Genomic DNA, 27,126 nt, shown 5'->3' with positions numbered 1-27,126 from the left:
CTTGAAGTTTAGTCAAATGCGTCATAGATTTGCAATTCAATTGACATTCTTTTTCTGTCCGTATTCGAGACACAAATTCAGGACGCTTGTTCTGATCCAATTGACTAGCAAACTGGGGCCAACCCAGGAATTCCGACGATAAGAATGCATGCAGGAATGAAAAGAGAGAGGTCTAAACCCAGCTCAAACATTTGAATAATCCCGGTGATAATTGCAAACATAAACTCAAAGAGTAAACAGATAATAACTCTCGATGATTTCATTCGCATAATCAAAACCATGCCTGCATATGATTATAATCTGATATTGTTTTGGCTCACCAAATCCAATTAAATGGAAAATCCGATCCATTGACATCCCTGTACTCCAATGCTCCATTCTTAAATTGCATTAATCTAAGAGTTTCCAGGGTTATTGCTTCTGACACCACTGTACTCCAATGCCCCATTCTTAAATTTCATTCATCTAGGAGTTTCCAGGGCTATTGCTTCTTGGATATAATGTTGTGGTAGCTTTATTTTTTATGATCTGTTTAGGATGCGGCTGAAAAAAAAATCACATTTCCTATTACTTATTATTGGGGGTTTTCACAGGTCGGGTTTGGTTCGGACCCAGGTGAAACCAGACTTGGATCAGATTTTTGTGTATGGTATCGGGTCCAGATCTCAGTCAAATCAGGTCTACTATAAGAGAAACCATACCCAGATCCGATAAGAACTACATAAATCAGACCCAGACCATACTTGCTAAAATAATATTTTTTTTATCATTTTTTACATTGAAAAATTACAAGATTGGGACTCGGGTCGAGTCGGGGTCTGGTATAAAGTTTCACAAACTATACCCAGGTCCATGTATTAATCAGACCTTCGAGTCCGGATTCTGGTCTTAATCGGGTCTTATTATTTGTCACCATACCCAGACCCTATAGGGTTTGGTCCAGAGTCACCTAAATATGTCATGTAGATGAGGTCACCTAAATATGTTGTAGGGGTTAATGAGATAGTAGCAGGGAGTTTATGCATTTGAAAAAAGTGAAAGCTGCAAATTCCTGAATTTGGCCGCTATTACCTCTAGGCTCTAGCAAGTGGCAGCTGCGAAATCCAATTTTTAGTACAATTACAATGAGGAGACGGTCTCAATTCTTTTTCCAAATGCATAAACTACCTCCTCAACTACACTCTCCCAAACAACCACCACCAATGTAGTCTGACCAAATTTTTACCAAAGGCTTGAATTCCGTCCTAGCTACCAATTCCCAAACAGATCCTCATAAAATACAAAAGATAGTTAAGGGGATTATGTATTTCTAAATATTTTAGGATAGCTAATCTACACACAAGTGAATCAAAGTAAATGTAATTACCGAAGCTTCAATTTGTGGCTCAGCTTGAGGCTTAATAGGTCTCAACAGTGATATGAACTCTGCGATAATTGGTCACCGGCTTCGATTGGCAAGCATCACCATAATTTACACATGCAGATGAGATCTCTAATATTCTTGGCTTATAGCTCAATTAATTTGGACAAAGGTGGGATGAGCAATCATAATTGAAAATCCAAAAGCTGTGATTGTTGGTCACAAGGTGAGTTTTAAGACAAAAAGTCTGAAGATTCACAGAAGCAGCTATCACAGATCAGAGTCACAATCACAGCCTGTACTTTCTCATGTTTCACTAAACTGGAGAAATGGTATGATTGCGATTTGCTATCCCAGGAAAATGAGGAAATCCAAGAATCACAGGACGTCTTGAACACTAGTTTTAAGGGCATATAGGCAATATTTATATAGGCGAGCATGTATCCTTGTTGGAAGTTGGAATCCACTGCTTAGCCAACAACAATCTTAGACATTTGAATGAGAAAGGAAACATTGAAACTCCATTTTTCAATGTGCCACAATAAACTAAGTAATTAAAATATTTTATTTATTAAAGAATGATAATGCTGCAATTACCATTTGGTTTTTGAAAAATTTCTGGTTAATTTTTTTATTTTTGCATAATAACTTAGCATAAAGTTGTTGTCATTTACTTTGGATTTGGAATGTTTTGTGTATTAGGGGTTTTGATTGACCAAAATTTATTTTAGGAAAGCCGTTTTTAGGAAAACATATTGGAAATAGGTTTTGTGTGTATTTTCAGATGTAGATCCATCATTGTTGTTATGTTTCTGTAATTTAGCATGCTGAACATGATTATACATTGTTTGAACATGGTTGACAGTTTAGAAATCTCATTGGAGGTTTTTATAAACTCGAAATCATTTTTAGGAAATTATTTTTGATAAAAATGAAGTTTCTAACGTAGAAACGATGGATTTGATGTGTGAATCATAACATGATCGAATGAGATCTCTGTGATTGCAGCATGTTAGGGTGTGTATATGCATGTGTACGATATATTTAAATTGAATAAAACAATGAAATCCATGCATTTATGATATTTACTTTATCAAAAACATATAATTAGTTAAGTATTTATTGAAAAACATGTTATTCTGTAATTTCTATTTTGACCAGTCTGAAAGAATTTACTGGTTCTCCAAAATTGTGAATTCAAAAATTCTTAAAATTTAAAGGAATGTTTTAAACACATAGAGAAAGTAAAGAAAAAAGGTTCGTTTGATGTCAGATTGAGAAATACGACCTCTGCAAGTTAGAACAGAATTTTTATCCTGACAGAAATTTTGTAATGTTGCACAATGTTGATGATTTTATTTCTCTCAATTTTCTCTTTATTTATGACCAAATTTTTGATCAGTGTTAGTTTATATATTGAAGAAGACACGGTAAAAAATTGGTGCATAGATTCATTACGTTCTATGAATTAAAATAACAAAAATTAGTTTCAAAAACTTAAAATTCCTGAAATATAGTCTATCCAAGATTAGTAATAAGTTGTAGTGTATGAATTTTAATTTGCAGATAAAATAAAGTTTAGACCTGATTTCTTTGAAGATTTTTTCAGACATACCCATCTATTTATAGTAAAATTTATAGAATTTTATTCATTTCGTAAATTTGTTGGTTGATGGTTCTTTAATTAAGTCAAACCGGATATGTATGTTGAACAAAAAACCAATTTTAATGAAAGATTTATTTATCCATGTTTCAGAATGAGATTGGATTGAGGTTTCAGCTGTAGATAACTAATACACTTGTGCACCTATTGAAAAAAATTTAGATTTACCCGTGACAAAATTTATACCGATTGATAAATTCTCTCCATGCAATTCCGAATTGGAACTCTTGTTTGTGTTTATGTCATGGTACAATTAATGGATCAATTAGACATGAATTGATTTCCGAACTAAATCATATTGACACACTACTTGTTTCAGAATAGTGTGTGGTTCTATTGATGTTATATGGGTGCATATTCTATTATGGACATGTGGTTATGCAAATGCTGAAATTTTCAATTACAAGGCTAAATAGACTGCATGATTTGTTTACATGCTTGAATGAGAGTGATGTTCAACATTATGATATAATATGAAACATGTGTTTATGATATTATATTATGACATGCATAATGATAGAAATTGATGTTGATATGTGCTATATAATACATGAGTTGCACATGTGAACACTCTCGAATGAGCTCTCGGTTCAAGGAATCGATCAATGCTATAAGAGCAAAAGTTTATGATGTTTCATATGCTTATATGGATGTATGGTAAGACATGAAGAGACATACATGCACATGCTGATTAATGATGTATAGTTTAAGAAACTAATGTGGTGCCATGTGTGCACAAATGTATGTATAAGGCTATGTGATATATTGTGTTGTAAGGAGTGTGAGCAATGGGTTGTTGAGAACCCATAAGGTGTTAAAAGTGCTTGAAATTATGAATAAATTGTAATGACCTATGACTTTAATAAAGATAACCTTTTTTGTGGTTTTAGGTACATTTCATATTATCGGATAAATCCATGAATTTGAGGTACACTTTCGAGGTGTATGTTACTGGATATCATAGGCCTTGGTACACCTTGAGGGTGTATGTTACAAGTGATCATTGGTCTACCTTAGAGAGGGTAGGTGGTACAATACTACGTAAACATTTTGTTTTGAGAGCAATGACATCTTACTTGATCTCAAGTCCTTAGAGTTAGGAGATCGAGCTTACCGTGTGACCTAAGTGGTATGTCTCAATATTATATAGAGTTTGTAGGATCGATGTTGTTTGTTGTCGCTGAGAAGTTTCTCTCGGTCATGAACCGCTCCTAGTGGGATTTGACCAGTCAGTCACTCATGAAATCTAAAATACATAGCATAATAAACACGTAAGTGTTATCGTCTGTGTATGTAGTATGCCCTCGAGTACTCGATAGAGATTTTAAATAAGAGAAACAATGCATTAATTGAGTATGTTTACCTTTGAAAATATGCATTTATTATATTTATGTTAATGCATGCAATATGTTGATGTTATACAAATACAAGTAATGAGTGAACAAGTTGGAGCGGTTGTGGGATGCTCTGGGAGTGCCATTTGAACCAATAATTTGAATATGAAGAATTTTGTTTTAAATTAATTGATTAGTAAATTTAAGATTGATTGTATAAATATTTATTTATTTGATAAATGCTTTAATTGATGAATGGTAATGTGTTTGAATAACTGTAACTCATTAAGATTTTTTTCAATAGTAAAATGATGTTTCTGCTGCTTATAAAAGAAGTTTTTGGTTTGTTTTTTGTGGTTACAAACTAAATCTGATACTAAGAGGATAAGACATGCTTATGCTTGTGCTTAGGCGAACTGTTTTGTATTTGGCATGGTTGGAGCATAACCATTGGTAAACCCATTGCATCATTATGTATTGAAATTAATACTTTAAAAAAATTATTGTATTTTAAGTTTAAAATTTTATGGCACCAAATACTGGATTTGACCCTCCATGAGCCGGTTCAAATCTGAATCTAGATCCAGACTGACTCAAAACAACGGTAGAGTTCTAGATCTGGACATGATCCAATCCCGCCTAGCAATAGATCCCTTGGAAACGGGTCAAGTATATAGGTTTTTCTTGTAAATTATACCAAATGAATCTCATTAATTGCCAAATTCCAATGAGAAACTGAAACCTCCTTCAAAATGGCCTCTAGGCCAACATAAAATGGCAAATTGATGGCAACCAAATTCTAGTGAGAAATTGAAAGTCTTCATGTTAATAAGAACACGTACTTGTAAGAAAAATAAAAATAAAAATAGAAAATATAGAAAATAAAATCACCTGTTTTTTTTTATCAAATAATAGGCAATAAAATCGCATGTTCTATCACGAGATTTTGAAAATACCACAATATTTTATCATATAAAATGGTGACCTAATTCCCAACACTTTTCTTGCCATTTTATACTCAAGCTCGACCTAGCCCAACTAGTAAACATGCTGGGTCCAAGCAGGGAGGCCCAACCTGACCCACCGGAAACCCAATCTGATAAAACTGGGTCTAGCCAGAACCCGATAAGAGTCAGATCGGGCTTTTAGTGGGAGGTGCCTAATTGTACAATTAAGGGTGTCACCAAGCCCATTTCGGGTTGGGTCTTATCAGACCCTATTCTGAATCATGTCTAAAATTAAGTCCCAAACCCGACCCAATCTATTTGGAGTTCGGATTCGACTTTGGGTACAACTAAAAATTGTGGACCCATATGGGTTGATGCGTTCAGATACATATCAGGTTGGGTCTTTAATAGACTCTTTTTTATTTGGGTCAGGCTTGAGTCTGGGTATGGTTGAAAAAAAGTAGACCCATACAGACTAAAGGTATTGGGTATGATCGATTTGGGGCTTTACATATTCGGGTTTTAGCTCGGGTCTTGACATGATTGGTGTTCTGGACCTCAGACATATACATCCAGACCAGGATCGATAGCCCAATATCTAACCCTAGTTCAGAGATAGAGCGAATCTGAACCATCTGAATGTATATTATATAAAATAACATGCAGTTTAAACCAAGAGCTAGATCCAGCCCTTGGACATATAGCGTTCTATCAGATCTGGTTTAGATTAAAGAGCTGTGTGGATTATCAAAAAACACAGAAGATTAAAGGGCTGTATGGTTGACTCTGGACATGATAACCAAGTTTCATATAAGCAACACAAACTGAGAAACAAAAGGGAAGAAAATGGAAAACTTGCGTTCCATGGACTCGACTTAGCCCATTACGCCCAAACCATTAACCTTCTATAATCATTTTGAAGAACCGAACCGGACCATATCCGAGAGCTCGGCCACAAAGTGATTGTATGCATGTATGATGTATAGTTTACGTAGAGTCATGGATTTTGAAAAGAACATTTGGAGTTTGGACCGGTGTGGGCTGGTCCGGTCCAATAAGCAAAACTGGTCGTAAATTTGTGGGTTCATAACTGTCCCAAGGACAAGGACAGGAACCGTGACTCGATATGATTGTGCGAGACGCTAGCTAGTTCGTGAATTTTTTGAAAAATAACACGACGGAATGGACTTTTTAATTTTCAATTGATGAAAACATAATTTTATTGTTTTCGAGCAAATAAAAACATTTTTTTTAATATTATTAAAAACTAATAAGAATTATTAAAATGTTTGTTCATGCGCGTCACTCAGGTGTCTAAGTGTCGTGTTGTGTCCTTTAAAATTGGGACGGAAAATGGCATGTCCATGTGATTGCTTCACAATTTATTAACACCAAGAAATTTTTCTCCCGAAAAAATTTCCTCATTACAAATGAATTTTCAAATTGATACCAGTTTAACCTAAACTTTAAATGTTATGATTAATGAAAGAAAAACCTGAACGGTTTATTATTAGATTTTCATCAAAACTCAAATATTATCTGTACCAACTTAATCGGGTTCGGAGTGGGATTCGAATTTGAATGAAAAAAAGATAAAACCAAACCCGGAACTGACTAGCTTAAAACCCAGTATTTACACTAGGGTCTGGTTTTTATTCGGATTCGGGTTTGGGTTTGAATGCAAAACTTAATACCAAAGGAGGCGGCAACCCAAGGGCTGCACTCTCTGGTAGGGATGGCAGTGGACCGGGGGAAAGCGGGGCCCCGCCCCGCCTCGCCCCGTTTGGACCGGGGATGAAGGGTATGAAACAGGGATGGAGGCAGGGACGAAGGTTAAAATCCATCCCCGTCCGGGGGTAGAGGCGGGGATGGACATGCACTTTTCCCCGCCCCGCCCCGTCCCCGCCTCATCCCCGCCCCGACCACTTTTCCCCGCAATATCCCCGCCCCGCCCCGCCTCATCCTCGTTTGAACTGGGGATGGAGGACATGAAACGAGGATGAAGGCCCCGCCCCGCCCCACTGCCATCCCTACTCTCTGGTAGAAGACTAAGACCATGTGTGGGCAATTCAGTTTCACTCATTCCCAAAGTCATCCCTACCATTATACCCCTCTTTGGGATTTCATTGATGCAAATTGTTTTGATCAAATCCAATTCCAAATGTAATATACATTGTCCATTTTTGGTGGAGATCGACACTTGAATGAATTGCTGGAATTTGAGGATATTTTGGTGATTCAAAAATCAACGACTGAAAAAAAAACACGAAAAATTGTGATTTAACAAAAACCATGTTTTTCATTAAAAAACTGCTATCTAAAAGACGATTCCTATTAAATTGACCATACTGAATTTATTTACAGGATCGGATTTGATCAAAACAACTTGCATCAATAAGATTTCAAATGGGCATGCATGATGATGGGGGCGACTAGAGATGCAAACAGACCAGATCCAGTATGGCGCTTTTACAATTTTTGGCTGTTTCGATCCAATTCAAATCGGACTTAATTTCTTAAGTATTTAGCTGATCCGGATCCGATCAGTTTGCATCCCTACGGATGAGATAGGGGATGAGTGAAACCGATTTACCATGTGGGTGGACCGGACCCCCTTGGGGGGCATCGTGTTCTCTAATCCTGTTGTGGGTCCTACCATTTAACACCACCACCAAGCCAAACTAGAGTTGGGTCCCACTGAAAGAAAGCAAAGAAAAAGATGCAGCTTGCTTCAATTTCGAGGACAAGCAAAGGCCCATGAGCCATGTGAGGGGGCGTACGGGTTCTTATGACTTTTAGCAAATTGCATGGCAGCAACCACACGGTGGGAAAATCGGTCCCCACAGAGACGACGGATGTCGAGGGGTTGGAAAATCGGGGCACACAAGCATTGCGTGCTCCCTCACGGAACCACCGTTGGTTGGGGGTGAGATAGATATGGATCCACACGAGCCAAGCCCAAATACCTGAATGCTCAGCCTCAGCTCGAGCTTGACCCGAGCCTGAACCAGCTCATCATGCCGAGTTATACTGAGCTTGGTTCGGCCCAGTTCGTAAGCTCGTTCCAAGCAAAAAGTTATAGTGAGGTGAGATGAAAACATAGACAATCTGACCTCAAGGAAACCCTCGGTGGTGGTGGTGGTGGTGGTGGTGGTGGAGTGGCAGAAGCCAGCTGCGGTGCTGTATGAGCCTGCAGGTGGAGTGTGTGGGGGTGGCATATGCCGGATGCACAACGAAGCCGGTGGCCATTGGCGATGACAATTGCCGCGTTGGACTGAGCCAAGTGGTGGAGCCAAAATCATTAGTTATGGATTTTGGACCTTTCTTTGTTGGATTATATATATATATATATATATATATATATATATATATATATATATATATATATATATATATATATATATATATATATATATATATATATATATATATAAAAATGAAAACTTCGGCAGTGAAAAACCCTCTCAAACTTCTTCAATGGATGTTTTATTAGATTTTTGGTAGTTTTTTCAAAATTTCAACGGTACAGATGTGATCTATATGCTTGTTTTTATAGTTATCAGTTATTGGAGCATTTGATTCAGATGCATGGATAGGTTTTTTATAAGTTTCAAAATCAACTGTGAATAATTTTTCATAATTTTTTGAGGCTCCAAATACCATTTTTTTGTCCAAAATTCATGATCCAAGTGTCGATTTGTAGTAAGTCAATCATGCTGAACACATCTGTCCGGTCAGAATTTTGAAAAAAGATATCAAAAATATTCGATTGAGAAGGTTTGAGAGGGTTTTCATTTAGGTTTTCATTTCTCTCTGAATATATATAGTTGCATTTTCTGACACATAAGTTACAAGAATCTAAAAATGTCCTACATTTGTCTACAGAGCCGTCCTCTTTCGCTAGCTTCTGCCAAATCTTTAAATTGAGTGACTGTGAATTGCAGAAAAAGGTGGTTGCACACAAGGATATGTGCATCCACCATGCAGTGCTTTGCCTTCACGTGCCCGGATTCCACTTAACTTATCTTGCAATGATATGCATCTTAGGGTGTACGATTTCATTCATGCATCCATGCACATACATCATGCAAAGTCTCATGCAAAAATGCTCCTTGCCTTATGTGTCCCACCTATTAAAGCTACGAACACACCATCTGCCAGTGAGGTTTGATCCAGTGCATTCATGTCAGCTAGCATCCTTACAACCACCCTGCGGGGCGGTGGTCATGCAAAAAATGATATCTTTAGCATCGTTCAATCAAGCCATGCACGTGATGTAAGCCCTATTTGGTGGAGTTAATGCATGATATGCACATCATGCATGTTGGAGTTCCATACATTTTTCTCTTTACATGTACCATCGTAACGTGGTCCATGAAGGGCCATTTTCTCATGAAGAATATGGTTGTGCTGTCAATTTTTACTGTCCGGCTTGTCTAGAACAACAGCACCATAAATCAACCGAAGTTCATACAGGAACCACCGTCCATCTATACTGCAGTGCTGTAATTATCATGTTCACAAATATTGTATCGAGATTTTCACTGCAAAATACACCCCCTGCCGGTCGCCCGAGTGGCAGCGGGCCTCAGGTGATAGTGCTAACCCCTTTGTCTAAGGTTCGACTCTGATCGGATGTGAGGCTACCTTTAACTGGTGGGCTCTATAAAGGCTTGGGTGTCGGTGACCCCACCTTGGGGTTTACGTTGCAAGGGGGCAGACCTATTAATTAAGTGACCCAATTCTTAGTGAGGGTTCCTCGTCATTAAAAAAAAGGAAATTATCATAATAAATTAAAAAAATTGTTTTCTCCAAAATATCTTGAGAAATAAGGGAATGTCTAAATTTTAAGAATGGCCTTCATCCCAAAACAATTGGGGTCTAAATTTTAAGAATATTTAAGAAAATATATAAAAACATAATCAAGACATTAAAATATAAGAAAACATATAAATATCGTGTAAATAAGATGACAAATAGCTAATATTTTTGAAAATATCATGCTTTTTAAGGATTATATTGGTTTTTTAAATCTCACCACAATATTACAAGACTTTTAAAATATGTTCAATATTTGTGACTATGGTTGCAATCAACCATTCGTTTGAATATAGTTTTGCAGCCATTTTCTTGGCCGCGTCAGTCGGGTCATCTCAAGTATGCATGGTTGATTGCCACTTTGATTATTGAATGAATGAAACAACAAAAAAGAAAAAGGGAAGAATCATATGCACCACCATACATGGAACACATCTTCTAGCTCAATCTTCTACGTCCATTTCCGGAAGGGACGGTAGATATGAGGTTCACCGTCCATTTCCATCCTGTTTTCTAGGGTTACCAAGTAGACGTAACTTCATGTGCATGTTTTTTCTTTGGAGATATCCATTTGGTCTATTCAAAGAATGAATGGCATGGTCCCAACTTGATTTGCAGGTCCCACCAAGATCTGCACGGCCCCCACATGATTAGGACTTTATCATCTCCTCCGTCTATTCCAAGAATGGACGGTGCAGATGGTAGTCTTATCCCATACGCATCCAGGCCCTCAAGAAGGAGGGCCCACTACAAGCAGAAAAGTCAGTAAATTTGAAAGTGTATCGACCGTATGCACACGAGAAAGGGAGTGTCGGTAACCACCGTATATACGATGACATACGGTGTCCAGTGCTGAGAAGGAATGAGATCTTCTCTTTTGGGAAATCGACGGCCCAGATTCAATCAAACTCCCACATATTCTCATTCTCATCCCCACTGCTTTTGGAGCATCAGAAAGCCGTTTCCCCTCGATTCCCCACTTTTTAGTTTTGAGTATTAAATTCACCATGCTTCTGCATTTCTTTGGATTTTAATTTGTCCAAAATGACACAAAAAGAAAACCCATTTTTCTATTGCCTCTTACCCAACCCTAAACCCTAATATTAACCACAAAGCGGACCTCAAAAAATACAAATACAACAAATTTTTTTTACCTTACAAGGCTTGCAACAGATGAACCAACCTCACCCATCTTCAAAGCTGATTAGGGCTCTGTTGACTGTTGGTTATATATATCATCTAAAAGAACCAACTTCACCCATCTTCAAAGCTCATTAGGGCTCTGTTGGTTATATATATAATCTAAAAGAACCAACTTCACCCATCTTCAAAGCTGATTACAGCCCTGTTTGGCTATATCAACTAAAAGAAATGCAGAAGAATCTCTCTCTCTCTCTCTCTGAAATTAAAACTATGACCACCATTAGAGTGGAAACTTAAAATCCCTACAAGCCACCACTCACTCTCATTTGTCTCCCTGGACAGCCATCTCTTGAGACGATCACATCGTCAAGAAAAGAATCACGAAAAAGAGAAGAAAAAAAAGCCTTTTGAATCTAGAAGAGACTAGCTATCACCAATCTGAACCTCAATCCCTCGACACCACCACTGCAACACACTAAACAAGAAAAGAAAAAACATTTGCAAAAGAAAACAAATTCATCTTCTTTCTTTTGTCACTCTATGGTGATATTTTTATTTATATAGTACGGAAACTTCGATTTCCTATTAAGAAAAGAAGTCAATCACGCACTCCTTGAAATAAGATCCTAGAAAATCATAGTAATTTTGGAGATACTAAAATTGAAGTTTAAATAACACAATTTTTACAAATATATCTAAAAATGTTGGCAAAAAACTTGTTTGGCTTGAATCACAATGAAACACATAATAAAGGTCTACCCTTAGTACAAGGACTCCGAACTAAAAGAGCAGAAAAAAGGGTGGGGAAGAGGAAACCAAAAAAGAAAAAGAAACTGTACAATCGTCTGTAATCGTGCCACCCACCCACCTCTCTCTCTCTCTCTCTCAGATGGAACCGTCAATCTCCATCAGCATCCGCTACCTTCCTCCTCCTCCCCATCTCCTTCCTCTGCCTCTTCTTCTTCGCCATCGTCATCGTCGTCCTCACCATCTTCGTCTTCCTCGTCACCATCTTCGTCCTGCTCGTGGTATCGATCGATGGGGGTGCACTCGTGCTTGTGCCGAACCTTCCAATCGAGCGCTTGGCAGGCGCGCGAGCAGTAGTTCACGTTCCCGCAGACGGAGCACCGCCTGAACTCGTGCTTCCTCGTCTCCGGCTTGCTGCAGCTCGCATGCGAGCACAGCCGGAGCCCGCCCTCCGGCGGACAGACGGCAAACCAATCGATCAGGAACCGGTTCACCGGGTGCGGATCGGGCGGCGGGACGTTGCACCCGAAGTCGCTCAGGAGGGGGCAGCCCGCCGACTGCCACCGGCTCTCGATGAGGCCGACGAGCCAGGGGCGGAACCTCGCCGGGTCGCGCCTCGGGCCGAGGGGGAGGCGGTGGCCGCAGGACGAGGCGAAGAGGACGGAGGCGAGCTCGCGGGCGTTGGCCTGGACGAGGAAGCGGCGGCCCTCGGCGACGTTCTGGCGGACGCCGTAGCCGTCCTGGAGGCAGTGGCCGAACTCACGGAGGGCGTCGATGTGGCCGAGGGAGGCGGCGCGGGCGCAGAGGGCCACCCCGGCCCGGAGGTCCTTGTCGTTCTTGGTGCCGCCGCTGCCGTTGAATTGGATCACGGCCAGCGAGTAGAGCGCCGGCGCGTGCGACGAGATTGCGGCCTTCGCCATGAGCGACGCCCCGCTCCCGCGATTCCCGAAGCAGTAGAACCGTATCTATCCGAAACCAAAAGAGCACTAAAGTCGCTCAGAATCAGAAGCAGAGAGAGAGAGAGAGAGAGAGAGAGAGAGAGAGAGAGAGAGAGAGAGAGAGAGTAATTTCGACAAGGGAATCGCCCACTAACCATGCCGAGAGTGAAGCAGGCCTCGACGTTGCCGGCGTCGGCGCACCTCCTCAGGAACCCGTGAGCGGATTCCGACCATCTCGACGCCCTCACGGCCATAACTCCCGGCGAAGCCCTCGCCAAGACCAGCGGATGCATCCCCAACCCTTTCAATCTCCTACACCTGAAATTGAAAACCCCCCATCAAATCACTCAATACTCGCAACGACAACAACCCTCAAAGGCAGAAAGAAAGCACGAGAAAGGAAATAAATTGAACGAAAAAATCCAATTTTTTATGCAAAAATCGAGGGCGCACGTCGACATAACGCTGACGAAATCCGCCGGCGACGACGCTTGGGAGCTCAGCTTGGAGAGGATGCAGAGGACGAGATCGTCGGGAAGTTGATCGAAGAAATCCTCCCTTCCGGCATCATCCGACACCGTTCTCCGGCGCTTCCTCCGGAAAACTTGGCTCCTGCCTACCCTCTTCCTCTTCTCCTCTTTCCTTTCATTTACTGACCTCACACTTGGGTAACACATCCCCCTTCTCGTCTGCATCCCTTCCCCCGTCCCCCAACCAAAAGAAAGCCAAACACCAACCAAATTCTTTAATCCAAATCGCTCTCTATAGTCTATATCACAAAGAAAGAGAGAGAGAAGCTCCCTCACACCCCCCCAACAACAACACCAACGCTCAGCCTCAGCGTCACCCCAAATAAAAAAAATCATAAAAACCCTCTCTCTCTCTCTCAGACAAATATAGTCGGATATAAAGAAAATAAGTATCGTCCTTCTCTCTCTCTTCTTTTTCACCCCGGTCAAATGGGGTTGACCGCCACCCACGGTTACTTATTTTACTAGCAATCCTTTCTTCTTCTTCTTGTCTGCACGCTCCCTCCCTCCCATCCCATCTTTTTCTCTCTCTAAAATGGTCTTCCTTTCTCTCTCCGAAAATCCGGTTCTTTCTCACTCTAAGACCCTGGCCTTCCTCTCGAGTCAGTTCCTGGAAAAAGAAACGTCTCTTTCTCTCTCTAGCGCATGCATTTGTTGGGTGGTTAAGTTTATGGTTTAGGCAACTAACTTCAGTTACTTTTGATGGTTAAGCGGGAATGAAATAGGGGTTTGTTCGCGGATGAACCTAAACCGCATGCGGTCAACGTCTGACCCGCATTTGGGGTTCTTTTAATTTCCCGTTGAGTGCCAGCCCAACTTTACACCCATCCGTGCTACGGGTGTCAACGGGCTTGGATTACTCGGACCCGACCCGAACCAAAACCAATACAAAGACCTGATTAAGACCTGGTCAGAACCCAAACGTTTAATTAATAGATGGACCAGAATATGGTTTGTGAAATTTTATACCAGACCCAGACCGGACCCAAGTTTCGATTAAAACCTGCAATTTTTCAATGTAAAAATGATAAAAAAAAATATGATTTTAGCGGGTTTGGTTCATGTAGTTTTTCTTGGGTCTGGGTATGGTTTTTGTTATAGTGACCCGAATAAACCCGAGTCCGAACTTAATACCATACTTGAAAATCTGATCCAAGTCTCTGATTTCACCTGGGTCTGAACCAAACCTGACCCATTGACACCTCTAATCCGAGCAACTCACGAGCGGTAGACGAGAGGCGATCTTTTAAAGCACGCATCTGATGTAGAGTCTGGGACAACGAGGTAATTATGTTTTTGACATTCTCCATTTCTTTATTTAGGGGTAGGGATGGCAGTGGACCGGGGGAAAGCGGGGCCCCGCCCCGCCTCGCCCCGTTTGGATCGGGGATGAAGGGTATGAAACGGGGATGGAGGCGGGGATGAAGGTTAAAATCCATCCCCGTCCGGGGGTGGAGGCGGGGATGGACTGGCACGTTCCCCCGCCCCGCCCCGCCCCATCCCCGCCCCGGCCCCGCCCCGGCCCATCCCCGCCCCGCCCCGCCCCGCCCCCGGCCCATCCCCGTCCCGGCCCCGCCCCATCCCCGCCCCCAACTCAGATGAACTGTTTACTAACCCTAACTCCCTTCCCTAATTTCCTAACCCTGGAGCCGGGCGACGTTACTGTGCACGTAGGACGCCGGGTTCTCGATAGCGTACCGGACTCCGGCCTGGGCGGCGAGGTGCATCACGTGGGTGAAGGCGACGAGGTCGAAGAGCTTGGCCAGGAGCCGGGCGTCGTTGATGTCGCCGGCGATGACGAAGACGCCGTGGTCGCCGAGGATTCGACGGCGGGCCTTCTTGAGCGAGGGGTCGTAGTAGTCGTTGAAGTTGTCGAGGCCGACGACACCGTCACCGCGCTTCCGGAGGGCGAGCGAGACGTGGGTGCCGACAAAGCCAGCGGCGCCGGTGACGAGCACGCTCATCCCGCGGGGTCGGGGACGGGGGCGGGGTCGGGACGGGGACGGGGCGGGGGCGGGGCGGGGACGGGGATGGGGCGGGGACGGGGACGGGGACGGGGCGGGGGTGGAGGACATGAAACGGGGATGAAGGCGGGGGTGGAGGATAAAATCCATCCCCGCCGCGGAGGCGGGGCGGGGGTGGAGGATAAAATTTTGAGGCGGGGCGGGGGTGGAAACCTTGTCCCCCGCCCCGCCCCGCCCCACTGCCATCCCTATTTAGGGGTTCACACCAAGAGCGTCCTCTCTCTTTATTTTTCTTTATATTTACGTGGGAAAACCGTTGTCATGATTAGGGGTGGCAATCTGGTCGGGTTGGCGGGTCGGAATACCTCAACCCGAACACGACCCGTTTATTAAACGGGTCGGATGTGGCAAACACGAACACGATCCGTTTATTAAATAGGTAACCCGACACGACACAGTTAACACGGGTCGGGTCGACACCCGATTACACGATGTCGATAGGGTTTTTTGAGTTTTTTGTGGTAGCTGCCGACATAGAACTCTTTTTGTTGGAAAGGGGTTTTCTGATAAGATGCTCGCCGGAGCTCACTGTCTCGCCGGTGATGTCCTATGTCTCATCAAGGTTTATCGTTGTGCCGATGAAGTTTGCTGTCATCAGAGACGCAGAAGGAGCTTTTCCTATCTTCGGTCTCAACGATGGTCGACCATCGATCAGGCTGCCATCGACGGAAGGCTTCAAGGACCTCTTTCGGAGGCCGCCATCGCAGGGTTGTTGGATGGTCGTCGGTAAACGACGCGGGTCACCAAACATTGGCCGACGTTTTCTTTCTTTGACCCCGATCATGATGCTAATGAGGGACGATTGCCATCGTCAGTGGCCTTTCGGCTGGTTGTCGGTGCTGATGACCTTTGGCTGCCACTCAGGCAAGGTGGGTTGGCTATTGCTCTCTTGCGGGTTGATGGGTCCCTGTAAACGGGTTGACCTGCCCGCCTAACCGGTTTATTAAACGGGTCAAACGGGTTGACGGGTTCACAGACCCCTAATACGAATCCGACCTGTTTAATAAACGGGTTAGGTGGGTCGACCCATTTACGACACAAACCCGTTTAAGCCAAACCCTAACCCGGCTAAAAATCGGGTTGGTGGGTCAGGTCAGATTTTGCCACCCCTAATCATGATCATGATCAGATATTTAGTCTCGCGTTGGCTCTGGCTGTTGCACTTACGATTACTGTCCTGACAACCTAAAACTCAATGGATTTTATCTTTGCTCTTACTCAGTCGCGCTTTTCGCTTGTGCAAGGAATAACGCTCATGAAATTTGAACCTTTGGGGGCGACGGCCTCCTCTCCTCGTCCATCGAAAGCTCAAAATCGGCGATCTTTTCACGATTGCCCGAGAAAGGGGGTTTTAGAGAAGCTTTTAAAAAAAAGTGTTGGAATGAATTTTTTTTATTTTTTTAATATAATAAATGAAATTTTATGATTTTGAAAATGTCTTTTTGTTGTTAAACGAAACGTTTTTTCTTTAAAACACTCGTTTCTTACTCTTGTTTGTGATGATGCCTGTACTTTTTTTTGCCCCCAACAAAGTAAAAAATGACCGACAACTCCCCCACGAGATTAGAAATAAAATTATCATTTTTGAAAGCTTATTCAATCAGACGTTTTTTTTTTTTCATGCCAGAGTTGCAAATTACGGCCGACAATTTACAGCGAGGGTGATAAGTACGGATAGAGGGATATCAACGTCATTTCAAAATTCTTGGATGAGAAAAGTGAAGAGGGGTGCTTCATGATATGGAACGTCCGTCTTCAAGCATCCGACGTCCAAGATTTCTTTATATCGAACGTGGCACGCTTTTGCTCGATTGCTCCCCTCTCTCTCTCTCTCTCCCCCCCTTGAAGCGTGGGTCCCACCATCGATCTGGGCAAGCATGTTTCGCTGGTTTTTACGGTCAGGATGGCGGGCCTGATGAAGCACGCCGTAAGAGCACATGTTCACGTACTCTCCCGTTCCCTCCTCTATCACAATGGAGAAGCGATCTGCTACAGGTACTGCCGTTCATGCAGCGGTTGCCGTGGGCCCACGACAGCATCTGCACCGTTGGTCTCGACAACAGACGGCGAAGATCTCCCATGCAATCATGATGATGCATCATATCTCGACCACATTTCGGGCTACGTGGGAGTCGTCGCCCTTGTAAGAAAATCTAATGTGCTACAGTGCAGGAACCAGCGCGGTAAAACCCGCGAGCTTTTATCATGCACAACTACTGAGTACTGCCTCATGATCCACTCCTTTAGATGGCTGCTGCTATAAAGGAATGAGCATTGTAATATCATAATTTGGTCTATGATACTGCACCACCACTACTGCACTCTTTGCCGTCCATCTTCTAGATGGATGGTGGCCTGGATGTCAAGCTAGGAAATAGTAACTACCACGCAGAAGAAACGCTTGTCGTGGCCCCCCCTAGGGGCAGTGACTTTGGGGAGAAGGTGATGACCTGTCTGTCCCAAGTTCGACTCCAACTGGGTGTGGGGTGCCTTTAACTTGTGGACTTCATAAGGGTATCGGTGTTGGATCGAGATATTAATTAGATCCAAAGTTGATGATTGAGTATCACAAAATAATCCAATGAAACACATAGTGGACGCTTGAAGTGCAGTGGTTATTGAAAGTGGGGCATGATGGCAACACCATGAGGTGTAAATATGATATATGTCCAGAGATTCTCAAAGATGGTGTGATTGATTACAATGTAGAGAACCCTCGCGAAAGAAGCCATCAATATCCCGTGTTATATCTGTCTTTCTCTCTCAATCTCGATTTATCTCTCTAAAAAAAAAAACTAACTCCAAAAAATTTCACTCAGCAATGAAGGTCCAATGGTTAAAAACTTCCCAACCAAAACAAATTGGAATTAGTATTCCATCTTAATCTTGTGATGCCATATGGAGTAAGAATTTCCAGAAGAAATCAAACTCAATAAACTAAATGAGAAGCATCAATCTTAGTCATTTAATAATGGAATCAACCCATCTCCTAGTTTTCTATCCTGAGTGCAGGTCGACTAAGGCATCTTATAATCCTTTTTTAATGGTGGAAAATTAAAGGAGCTCTCATCATTTTTCCTCAATCAAAGTCCATAACCACCATGACTTTTAACAAAACAGACAGTCAGGTAAACAATTGGGCCAGTTTTCTATGGAAGAACAGTTCACAGAAGTACAGCTTGTCCGAAAACTCGGTGCCGTCTATCACAAAGATGAACGATGAATGGAGTTTGATGAGGAGCCCACTTGACCCAGCTGATCATACAGTGGGTCTCCTTCACAAAAGCTGGCATAATGATCCCAATAACCAATTGAAATTTTTGACTTGCTTCAATTGTTTGCAACCAATTTCTCATGAAGATTAGGGCATTATTACTGTTCAACTGAATGGCACGTTGACTGTTTCTGCTCATTCAATCGCTGGAGTTGGTTATTGCACATTTTGAAAAACATGACCAAGTTATGGAATTCAAATTTAAATTTGTTTCTTCAAAAAAAAAATGTACAATTTTAAATTTCATAAACATGGCATTGTGTTATGAGGCATACATATTGCAATAATTGTATGTCTCTACAATATTTTGAAATTTGAAATTTATCAATCTCCATGAATTTCAATGTTTTTGGTTTCTCGCAAATTCTTACACAAAGTTACAAACTTGGTACCGTTTCGTCTGTTGCCAAACAGGCTTAGGCTCTGTTTGGGAGCCTTTAATCAAAGGTGCGTTGTGGTTTCCCTAGTGCCCTCGCGCTCTAGGACTGTTTGGGAACAGTGGTGTAGCTAAAACACTGCAATGGGAATAGAGTTTAATTGGCAGCCCCAACACCACATTTCAACACCATTCACAAGAAGTTGTTTTTGGCAACTCCATTCTCAAAGCCACATTTTTGTCAAAACCATATATTGAAAATACATGTAAATGGTGTTTCAATCCCAATGCAGGGCTCCCAAACAGAGCCTCAATAGCATGCATGACAGCGCTTCGAATTTGACCAAGTTCATGAAATTCCCGTGCTTTTTTATACAAGTTCATGAACTTAGTCGTAAGCATTTGATAGTTTAGATATGATGAACTTGGTCACGTTCCAATTTCCATACGCTTCTAGGCAACATCTTGATCTCATGCCTTGCTGAATAGGTCATATTTTATCCAGTATTTTTCTGGCAATCCATGAACTTGGCGATATGCACAGAAAGCATTGGACTTCATGATCTTGATCACGCTTACAATGACGCCAAATCCTGATGCAATTTTGTTTTTGAACTTATGAATTTTGACCAAGTTCATGAAGTCCAACACTTTCACCAGCTGCTAATGAACTTTGTTTTGCGCAACAAGCAAAGCCGTTGGTGTTATGAAATTATTTACATTTCGCTGTTCTTAAAAAATTTGGCATGATCACGTGAAAGGAAGCATGCCATGTTCAATAAAATGTCACTTTTCTCTTTGCTGAAGCCTCTAGGTGAAGGTTCCTGATGCTATCTCTCTCTCTCTCTCTCTCTCTCTCTCTCTCTCTCTGTTTTGCATCTAAAAAAGCCAACTGGTGAAGGTTTCTGATGGACTCTCTCTCTCTTCTTGCATTAAAAAAGCCAACTGATGAATTCCTGATGCTCTCTCTCTCTCTCTCTTTGCATCTATAAAAGCCAACTGGTGAAGCATGCTAGCTGCTACTTATGGTGTCGACTAGGTAGACATTAATCGTGTCAGATCCACATGGGCTCGAGCCCAGCTTGGACCCACACCCAGCTTGGTTGAAGGCAACCAAAGCACTATCAAACCATGGTTAGCTATAGGAATCAACTTTCATCGAGCATGGGGATCACATCGAATATGTAGTGCCCCAATGATCATGGCATTATTTTTCAAGGCAATTTTTTTAAAATTCAAGTGAGAGAACATGTTCTTTGCACGATCCTACGAAAGGGGACGAAGAGTCAAAGCCAAGGGGAACAAAAAAAATAAAGGGGGGAATATTAAAATGGCAGACTACCAAAATGAGGAAGATTGCTTGCATTTATTACAAAGTCGTGTAATTAGTTGTTAAATGAATTATGGTGCAGTTTTAGGTCAAGGGCGCACGCATGTGTCGTGCAACCTTTTCTTGCTTACCTCTGTCAATTCAATAAAAAAAAATAAAAGAGAGAATCTTGGTGTAGGGATGGCAGTGGACCGCTGTAGTGGTGGGGAAAAATGTCTCCACCTGGAACCCTGAACAGACCGCCGGTGATAAGCCGGAGGAAGGTGAGGATGACGTCAAGTCATCATGCCCCTTATGCCCTGGGCGACACAAGTGCTACAATGGCCGGGACAAAGGGCCGCGATCCCGCGAGGGTGAGCTAACTCCAAAAACCCGTCCTCAGTTCGGATTGCAGGCTGCAACTCGCCTGCATGAAGCCGGAATCGCTAGTAATCGCCGTCTCAAAATCCTGCCTTTCATCCCTGCCTCCAACCTTGCACGGGTTTTGATTTTAACCTCCATCTCCGCCTTCATTCTTGTTTCGATCCAAACCGGGCGAGGTGAGGCGGGGTGGGACCCCATTTCCCCTCGGTCCATTGCCATCCCTAAAGAAAAATTGGGGATAGGGATGTGGTGGGGCGGGGCAAGGCAGGGATCGGGGCGGAGCAGGAGAAAGCCTAAGTCCATCCCCACCTCTAAACGGGGTGAGGTGGGGTGGGGCCTGTTTCCCGATCCACTGTCATCCCTATCTTGGTGTTGAAGGCTTTTAATGTCCTTGCCTTGTTTTGGAGGCAATGCTCTTAATCAAGAAATTTACAGCTTTGTCATTTTTGTCATTCATTCTATGCAAAAGTATAAAGTTAAAGGCCCACTTATTTTTCTCCTTTTTACTCAAATTAAAAAAAAAAAGTGCTCAAATGGCTCCTCCTTCTTGGCTAGGGGCAATCTTGGTTTGTCACCTGACATGAGATGACCACGGTTCGAAGGTTATGGGGGCATCCTTTAGGTTGAAGCTGCATGTACTCCTTCGCAGATTGGGGGAAGAGTTTTACCCAATGTTACAAGTGCGTATTGGGCTGTATCGGAATTTTGATACGCTGCCGATTCAGCTAAATTTTAATAAATGTAAAAAATTACAAAAATTATTTATTTAGTATTGTTTTGAAAATTATTTCAATGATTTTAACACGTATCAGGTTAACATATAATAAATTTTTATTATTTTTGAACCATCGATATCGTCCGATACAGCTGAATCGGCAGCCCAACGATTCAGGGCTGAAACCGATACTGACAACATTGGTTTTACCAACTAGAGGTCTACCATTGCAGGGTGGGTAATGGGGAGCAGGGATCCAGAGAGCCGCTAAGTGCCATGACTATTCCACACAAGCCAACAACATTTCATGTGGAGCCTGTACTCTGTAGCTGTGGGCTCTATACAATGCTGTCCTCTGTAGCTGTGGGTAGGGGTGGCAATCGGGTCGGGTTGGTGGGTCGTGTCGGCGGGTTGGCGGGTCAGCATACCTCAACACGAACCCGACCCGTTTATTAAACGGGTCGGCTGTGGCAAACACAAACCCGACCCATTTATTAAACGGGTAACCCGACACAACAAGGTTAACCCGTTTAATAAACGGGTCGGGTCGGGTAAACAGGTTGGCAGGTTAGCGGGCGGGTTGGCGGGTCGGGTTCGTGTTAGCGGGCGGGTCGGGTTCAGGTAAACAGGTTGACCCACCCTCCTAACCCGTTTATTAAACGGGTAAGGCGGGTTGGCATACCCCTAACACGAACCCGACCCGTTTAATAAACGGGTTAGGCGGGTTGACCCGTTTACGACACGAACCCATTTAAGCCAAACCCGAACCCGCCTAAGAAGCGGGTTGGCGGGTCGTGTCAGATTTTGCCACCCCTAGCTGTGGGCTCTATACAATGCTGATCATGTGATTGGCTATGACACTTAGCAGCTCCTTTGACAATGAGAGGTTTCACTTAGCTTAGCAAATAAAAAAAAGAAGAAGTGGGGCTTTAGTATAGAACCAATGTTGTCAGTATCTTCTCGGACCCTGAATTAAGGAATCGGGTGATTCGGATTCAGGGCTGAATTGTTTTGAATCAGATAACTTTTAATAACGGGAAGACGTGTCAAAAAAATATTAAAATTTATTTTTTACCATTTTTAAGATTTACTTAAAAATTAGCTAGTTCAGGTCAATTTTGTATTAATTTTTTCGAATCGGCCGATTCAGGCCTATTGGCATCGATAGTTTTGACAACATTGGTAGAACCAATGCTCTATAAGAGATGGAATGATGCATGAAGTTGTGCTCTATTTGCATTGGCATTGTTGCTAAATTGTACATTTGAGTGTAGGGGGTACTGTCAACGGGTCGGGTTTGGTTTGGAGCTGGGTAGAACCAGACCTAGACCCAGAGCTGATTTGAGATGCTGATATTGGGTCCGAACTCGGGTCCAATCAGACCAGCTATAAGAGAAACCATAGCTAGATCCTATGAAGATTACATGAACCAGACCTAGACCCAGAGCTGATTTGAGATGCTGATATTGGGTCCAAACTCGGGTCCAATCAGACCAGCTATAAGAGAAACCATAGCTAGATCCTATGAAGATTACATGAACCAGACCTGGACCATATCTGGTAAAATAATATTTTTTATCTTCTTTACATTGAACAATTGTGAAACTTAAACAGAACTCGGGTCAGGCTTGGGTCTGGTATGAAATTTCACAAAGCATACCCAACTCCATATATTAATCGGACCCTTCATGTCTGACCCGAATTTTAATTGGATCTTATTATTTATCACCAGAGACTGGTCCTATATGGTTTGGTAAGGGTCAGGGCCGGGTCAAACCCAACCCATTGACACCCCTAATTGAGTGTACTGACTAAGATTTTTAGTTGTCCATTTTTTATCAACATTTTTTTGACCAAGTTCAAAGTAGTATTGGATGATGAGATTTTTCTCTTTTCCTTCTTGAGTTGAGCAAACATTCAATGCCATAGATTTGTCCATGGTATTTCAATAGAACCCCATATTTTCCATCACAATAATATTGGGCCAGTTGTGTTTGATGATGAAAGATATCAAGAACATCACATGTGCTTTATTTGTTCCTTAAGAGCAACTTTCTTCTTTTAATGCTCCATAGCTACTGGGTCAGGAAATGAATACTTAAATATCATCATGCTTTGTCCCATCTAGAATGGATTAGCCCCGTGATCTTTATGTCCACATCCAAACTCCTATCTAAAAACTGAGCCAGTAGTTTTTTTTCAATTTCTTTTTTGTTTCTTACTGGTTAAGTACCTGAAGCTTACGCCTCACAGGCGAGGCGCACACTCAAGGTACTGAGGCGTTGCTGTGATGCGCAAATTGCCCCTCATCAACCTCCGTATTCCCCTCCTTCATCCCCAAGTCTTCCTCCTCCGCCTGATTCGTCGGCTGTGCTAACCCCAAGTGCCGGTGGATCCACTGCCACGTGCCGGCCAACTGCTCTTCCGCCGCTCCCTGTCCCCCGTACATCCTCCTGTCCAGCTCCGGCATCACCGGCGGCGGCCTCCTCCTCTCTGATACACTGTCGCTGCCGAGGAAGCCCCCGGTGGCGAACTTCGCCGTTGGCTGCTCAGTCTTCTCCGACCACCGGACGGCCGGCATAGCTGGTTTCGGACGCGCCCCCCCTCGCTTCCGTACCAGCTGGGCGCGTGGTCCTTCTCCTACTGCCTCCCCTCCCACCGCTTCGCTTCCGTACCAGTTGTGAGAGGCGTACACCTCAGTACCTGAGGCATAAGCCTCAGAGGCGAAGCGCAGGCTCATCGCATTTAACAACCTTGGGTTAAACTTTTCCTTGATCCATCACAATTTTGAGTAACTTTGGTGAAGAGTAGACTCAAGGCAGCATGATTAACATGAAAAAATAAGAGTCAAGTAGGCCTGCTTTCGCCCCAAAGGGGTTTTGGGTAGTGAAATGGGACCTAGGCTGCTAGGCGGTTCAAATCCCATGGGTGTCACCCCTTGTGTAAACCGAAGTGTGGGCACTCTTTGGGGGCAAGGGGTAAGCTCAAGGAGTTTTATGCTGTCAGGAGAACGACCATAATTAAGGCAGGCGAAGCAAGCACGACTAGGTCATGATCTTGAGGTGGTTCTCCGTGAAAATATAAAAAAAAAAAGTAGGCCTGCTTGCTTGTAGAATGATGCCTGCTCAAGTCCATCATTGGTGTCTCATGAGCTTCACTTATGAGAGGGATTAGTGGGTTGACAATCCTAACCAGTGAAAAAAAATATAATTGCAGGTATCTACTTTTTTATACTTACAAAGGTATACACTTTAAGATAGCAGAAAACATTTATATAATTTAGGAAAATAAATGGCTCATATTGCACTAATACTTTGTGATAAAAGAAATTAAAAAAAAAAAACTCTTTCAAACTATTTCACTCCAGTCCATGGTTTTGGTAAATAAGTATATGCAGGTAAGCCCCAAGGGGGGTTGGCATAGTGGGGTGGAGCCTTGGTTGCTAGACGGGCAGTCAAGTTCGATTCTCATGAGTGTTGCCCAATGCATAGCATAGGCCCCGGGGGCAGGGTTCCTAGCCTCGGAGTTTTACGCTGTCGGCACGACGACCTGACGACTGTAGGTATGGCAGGTTGAGTTAGTACGATCAGGTCTTCTTGCCGATTACAGTTTTTTCGGGTTACAAATCTGAAAAAAAAGTATCTGCTGGTAGAATTTAAACAAAATTAAAACAATAACTAGGATTTTTTGAAGTGGTTTTATGATTATTCAAATGCCAAGGCCACAATGCAGCATGACTGCTCAATACCATTATATAAAGGCATGCTCTAGAGAGAACATGCACCTCAATATCATCTCATTATTTATTGGTTCATTAGTTTTTGTCAAAGACAATAGACTAGGACAAACTACCCCATGGACTCGAGTTCTGTTCCACTCATCCCCCATCTTCATACCCTGCTTAAATCTTATGATGCAACTTGTTTTGATCAAATCTGAACCTATTGATGGATTCAACAAAAAAACTAATTTTTTTAAATCACAAAATTGTGTTTTTCCAACCGTTGATTTTTTAATCACCAGCACACAAGTTGGATTTCAATGACTTAAATATCAATCTTTACTAAATGAATGACTACTATGGAGTTTGATTTGATCAAAACAACTTAATCCTTGAAATTTCGAAGAGTAGGAAGATAGGGACGACTTTGAGGATGGTTGGAACTGATTCGCATGGACTCTGCTTCTTAGCTAGGAGTGATTGTAGTCACCTTGACATGGGATGACTGCAGTTCAAAACTCAAGGAAGGCATCCCTACCTACAAGGCCGAAGCTTGGTGGATCTCGACCATTCTACCAATCTGAAACCTGATATCAAAATGGTCAAGATACCATGTGATTGAGAATATTCTTTCATATTGTTATATATTTCAACATTTTCCCACGTGTTATTGCAATGGAGGGCTTTTTTCCTTGTCTTAGAGGCAAAAAAAAAAAAAATTTGAAGCCAACTTGGCTCACGGTCATTCTTGAGTTGGTAGAATTTTTTTTTAGTAACTAAAAACCCTCATCGACAACCGGATCACTATATGGGCCCACTTCCTGCAAGGTAAGACCCGGGTGGGGCCACCGACACCCAATCCCTTATGAAAATCACAAGGCACCCGCACACACACCTGGTAGAAGAGGCATACTAACTTACAGATATGAGTCTTCATCAATAGAATGGCAGAATTAATGTATTACTTTTAGTTGAAGGGAAGTCAATAGCTTAGCTTGGAGTTAGTAGTAAGAACATGAGCATTTTTTTTTAACCCTAGTGGGGCTCGCATTAATGTTCGTTTATAAATGCGAATGTTGCCAATTGGAACCCTACTTTTCTCCATTAAAAAACAAGGATGTCCCGTCCAACTGTGGCACCATTGGGCATTTCTTATGTCGGCAAAGCTGAATAACACAAAATGAAACATTCCAAGTTGAGTTCATTTTTTTTAATGTGGAGTCAGATATCCATGTGAGCGTTAGCCGAGATCCACTGATCTCTTGAATGCAAGTGCCAAGAAATTAAGAGAGAGAGAGAGAGAGCCCAAAGTAATTCAACATTACCACTCATGAAGATCAACAAACTGGTGAACCCATGAACTGAACAAGAGCAAAAGCTAAAAACAAATAAAGAAGGCACAAGAGAAAAGAACATCAGACAGATAAAACGGGCTCACGTCGAAGCCGCTTGCCCGAAATGTAGCGTCATCAGAAGGGAGCGGAAGATCACTAAGATGCAAACGCAAGATCGCATAAACATCTACCAAGATTTTATGCACCAGGTTATGAGTTGTTAACTGTAATATGACAAAAATGAGCATCGTTTCTTACCATCCAAACAAACTACCAAGAAGTAAGCAACCACGTCCGCCAGATGAGCCTCCACCTCTTGCTGCGCCTAATACAAATTGGCCCCAAGATCAGATCTAGCGCAAAAGACTCCTCCTTAACAAATACATCCGAATGCCTCCAGATCCAGCTAAAGATTTCCACAAATATTGGGCAAGACCAGAACAAGTGAAACGTAGATTCTTCAGCAGCTTGACAAAGCACGCACCAACTCGGGAGTTGAATGCCCCACT

General features: G+C 42.5%; 1 protein-coding gene across 1 annotated transcript; it reads right to left on the bottom strand.

The window, feature by feature from the left end:
- Positions 1–11,908: 11,908 nt before the first annotated feature.
- LOC149811453 (F-box protein At1g67340-like) lies at positions 11,909–13,812 on the bottom strand. Its single transcript, XM_089993918.1, has 3 exons — positions 13,404–13,812; positions 13,106–13,268; positions 11,909–12,977 (listed from the first exon to the last, which is right to left on the bottom strand). Exons 1-3 carry the CDS (start codon positions 13,643–13,645, stop codon positions 12,174–12,176), a joined length of 1,209 nt encoding a protein of 402 aa, XP_089850044.1. The 5' UTR covers positions 13,646–13,812; the 3' UTR covers positions 11,909–12,173.
- Positions 13,813–27,126: the final 13,314 nt, after the last annotated feature.

Source organism: Nuphar pumila, chromosome 17, assembly GCF_984573655.1.
Source record: "Nuphar pumila chromosome 17, dmNupPumi1.hap1.1, whole genome shotgun sequence".
Classification (NCBI taxonomy): domain Eukaryota; kingdom Viridiplantae; phylum Streptophyta; class Magnoliopsida; order Nymphaeales; family Nymphaeaceae; genus Nuphar; species Nuphar pumila.
The sequence above is the reverse complement of the archived record's forward strand: the minus strand, read 5'-3'. Positions and strand labels throughout refer to the sequence as shown.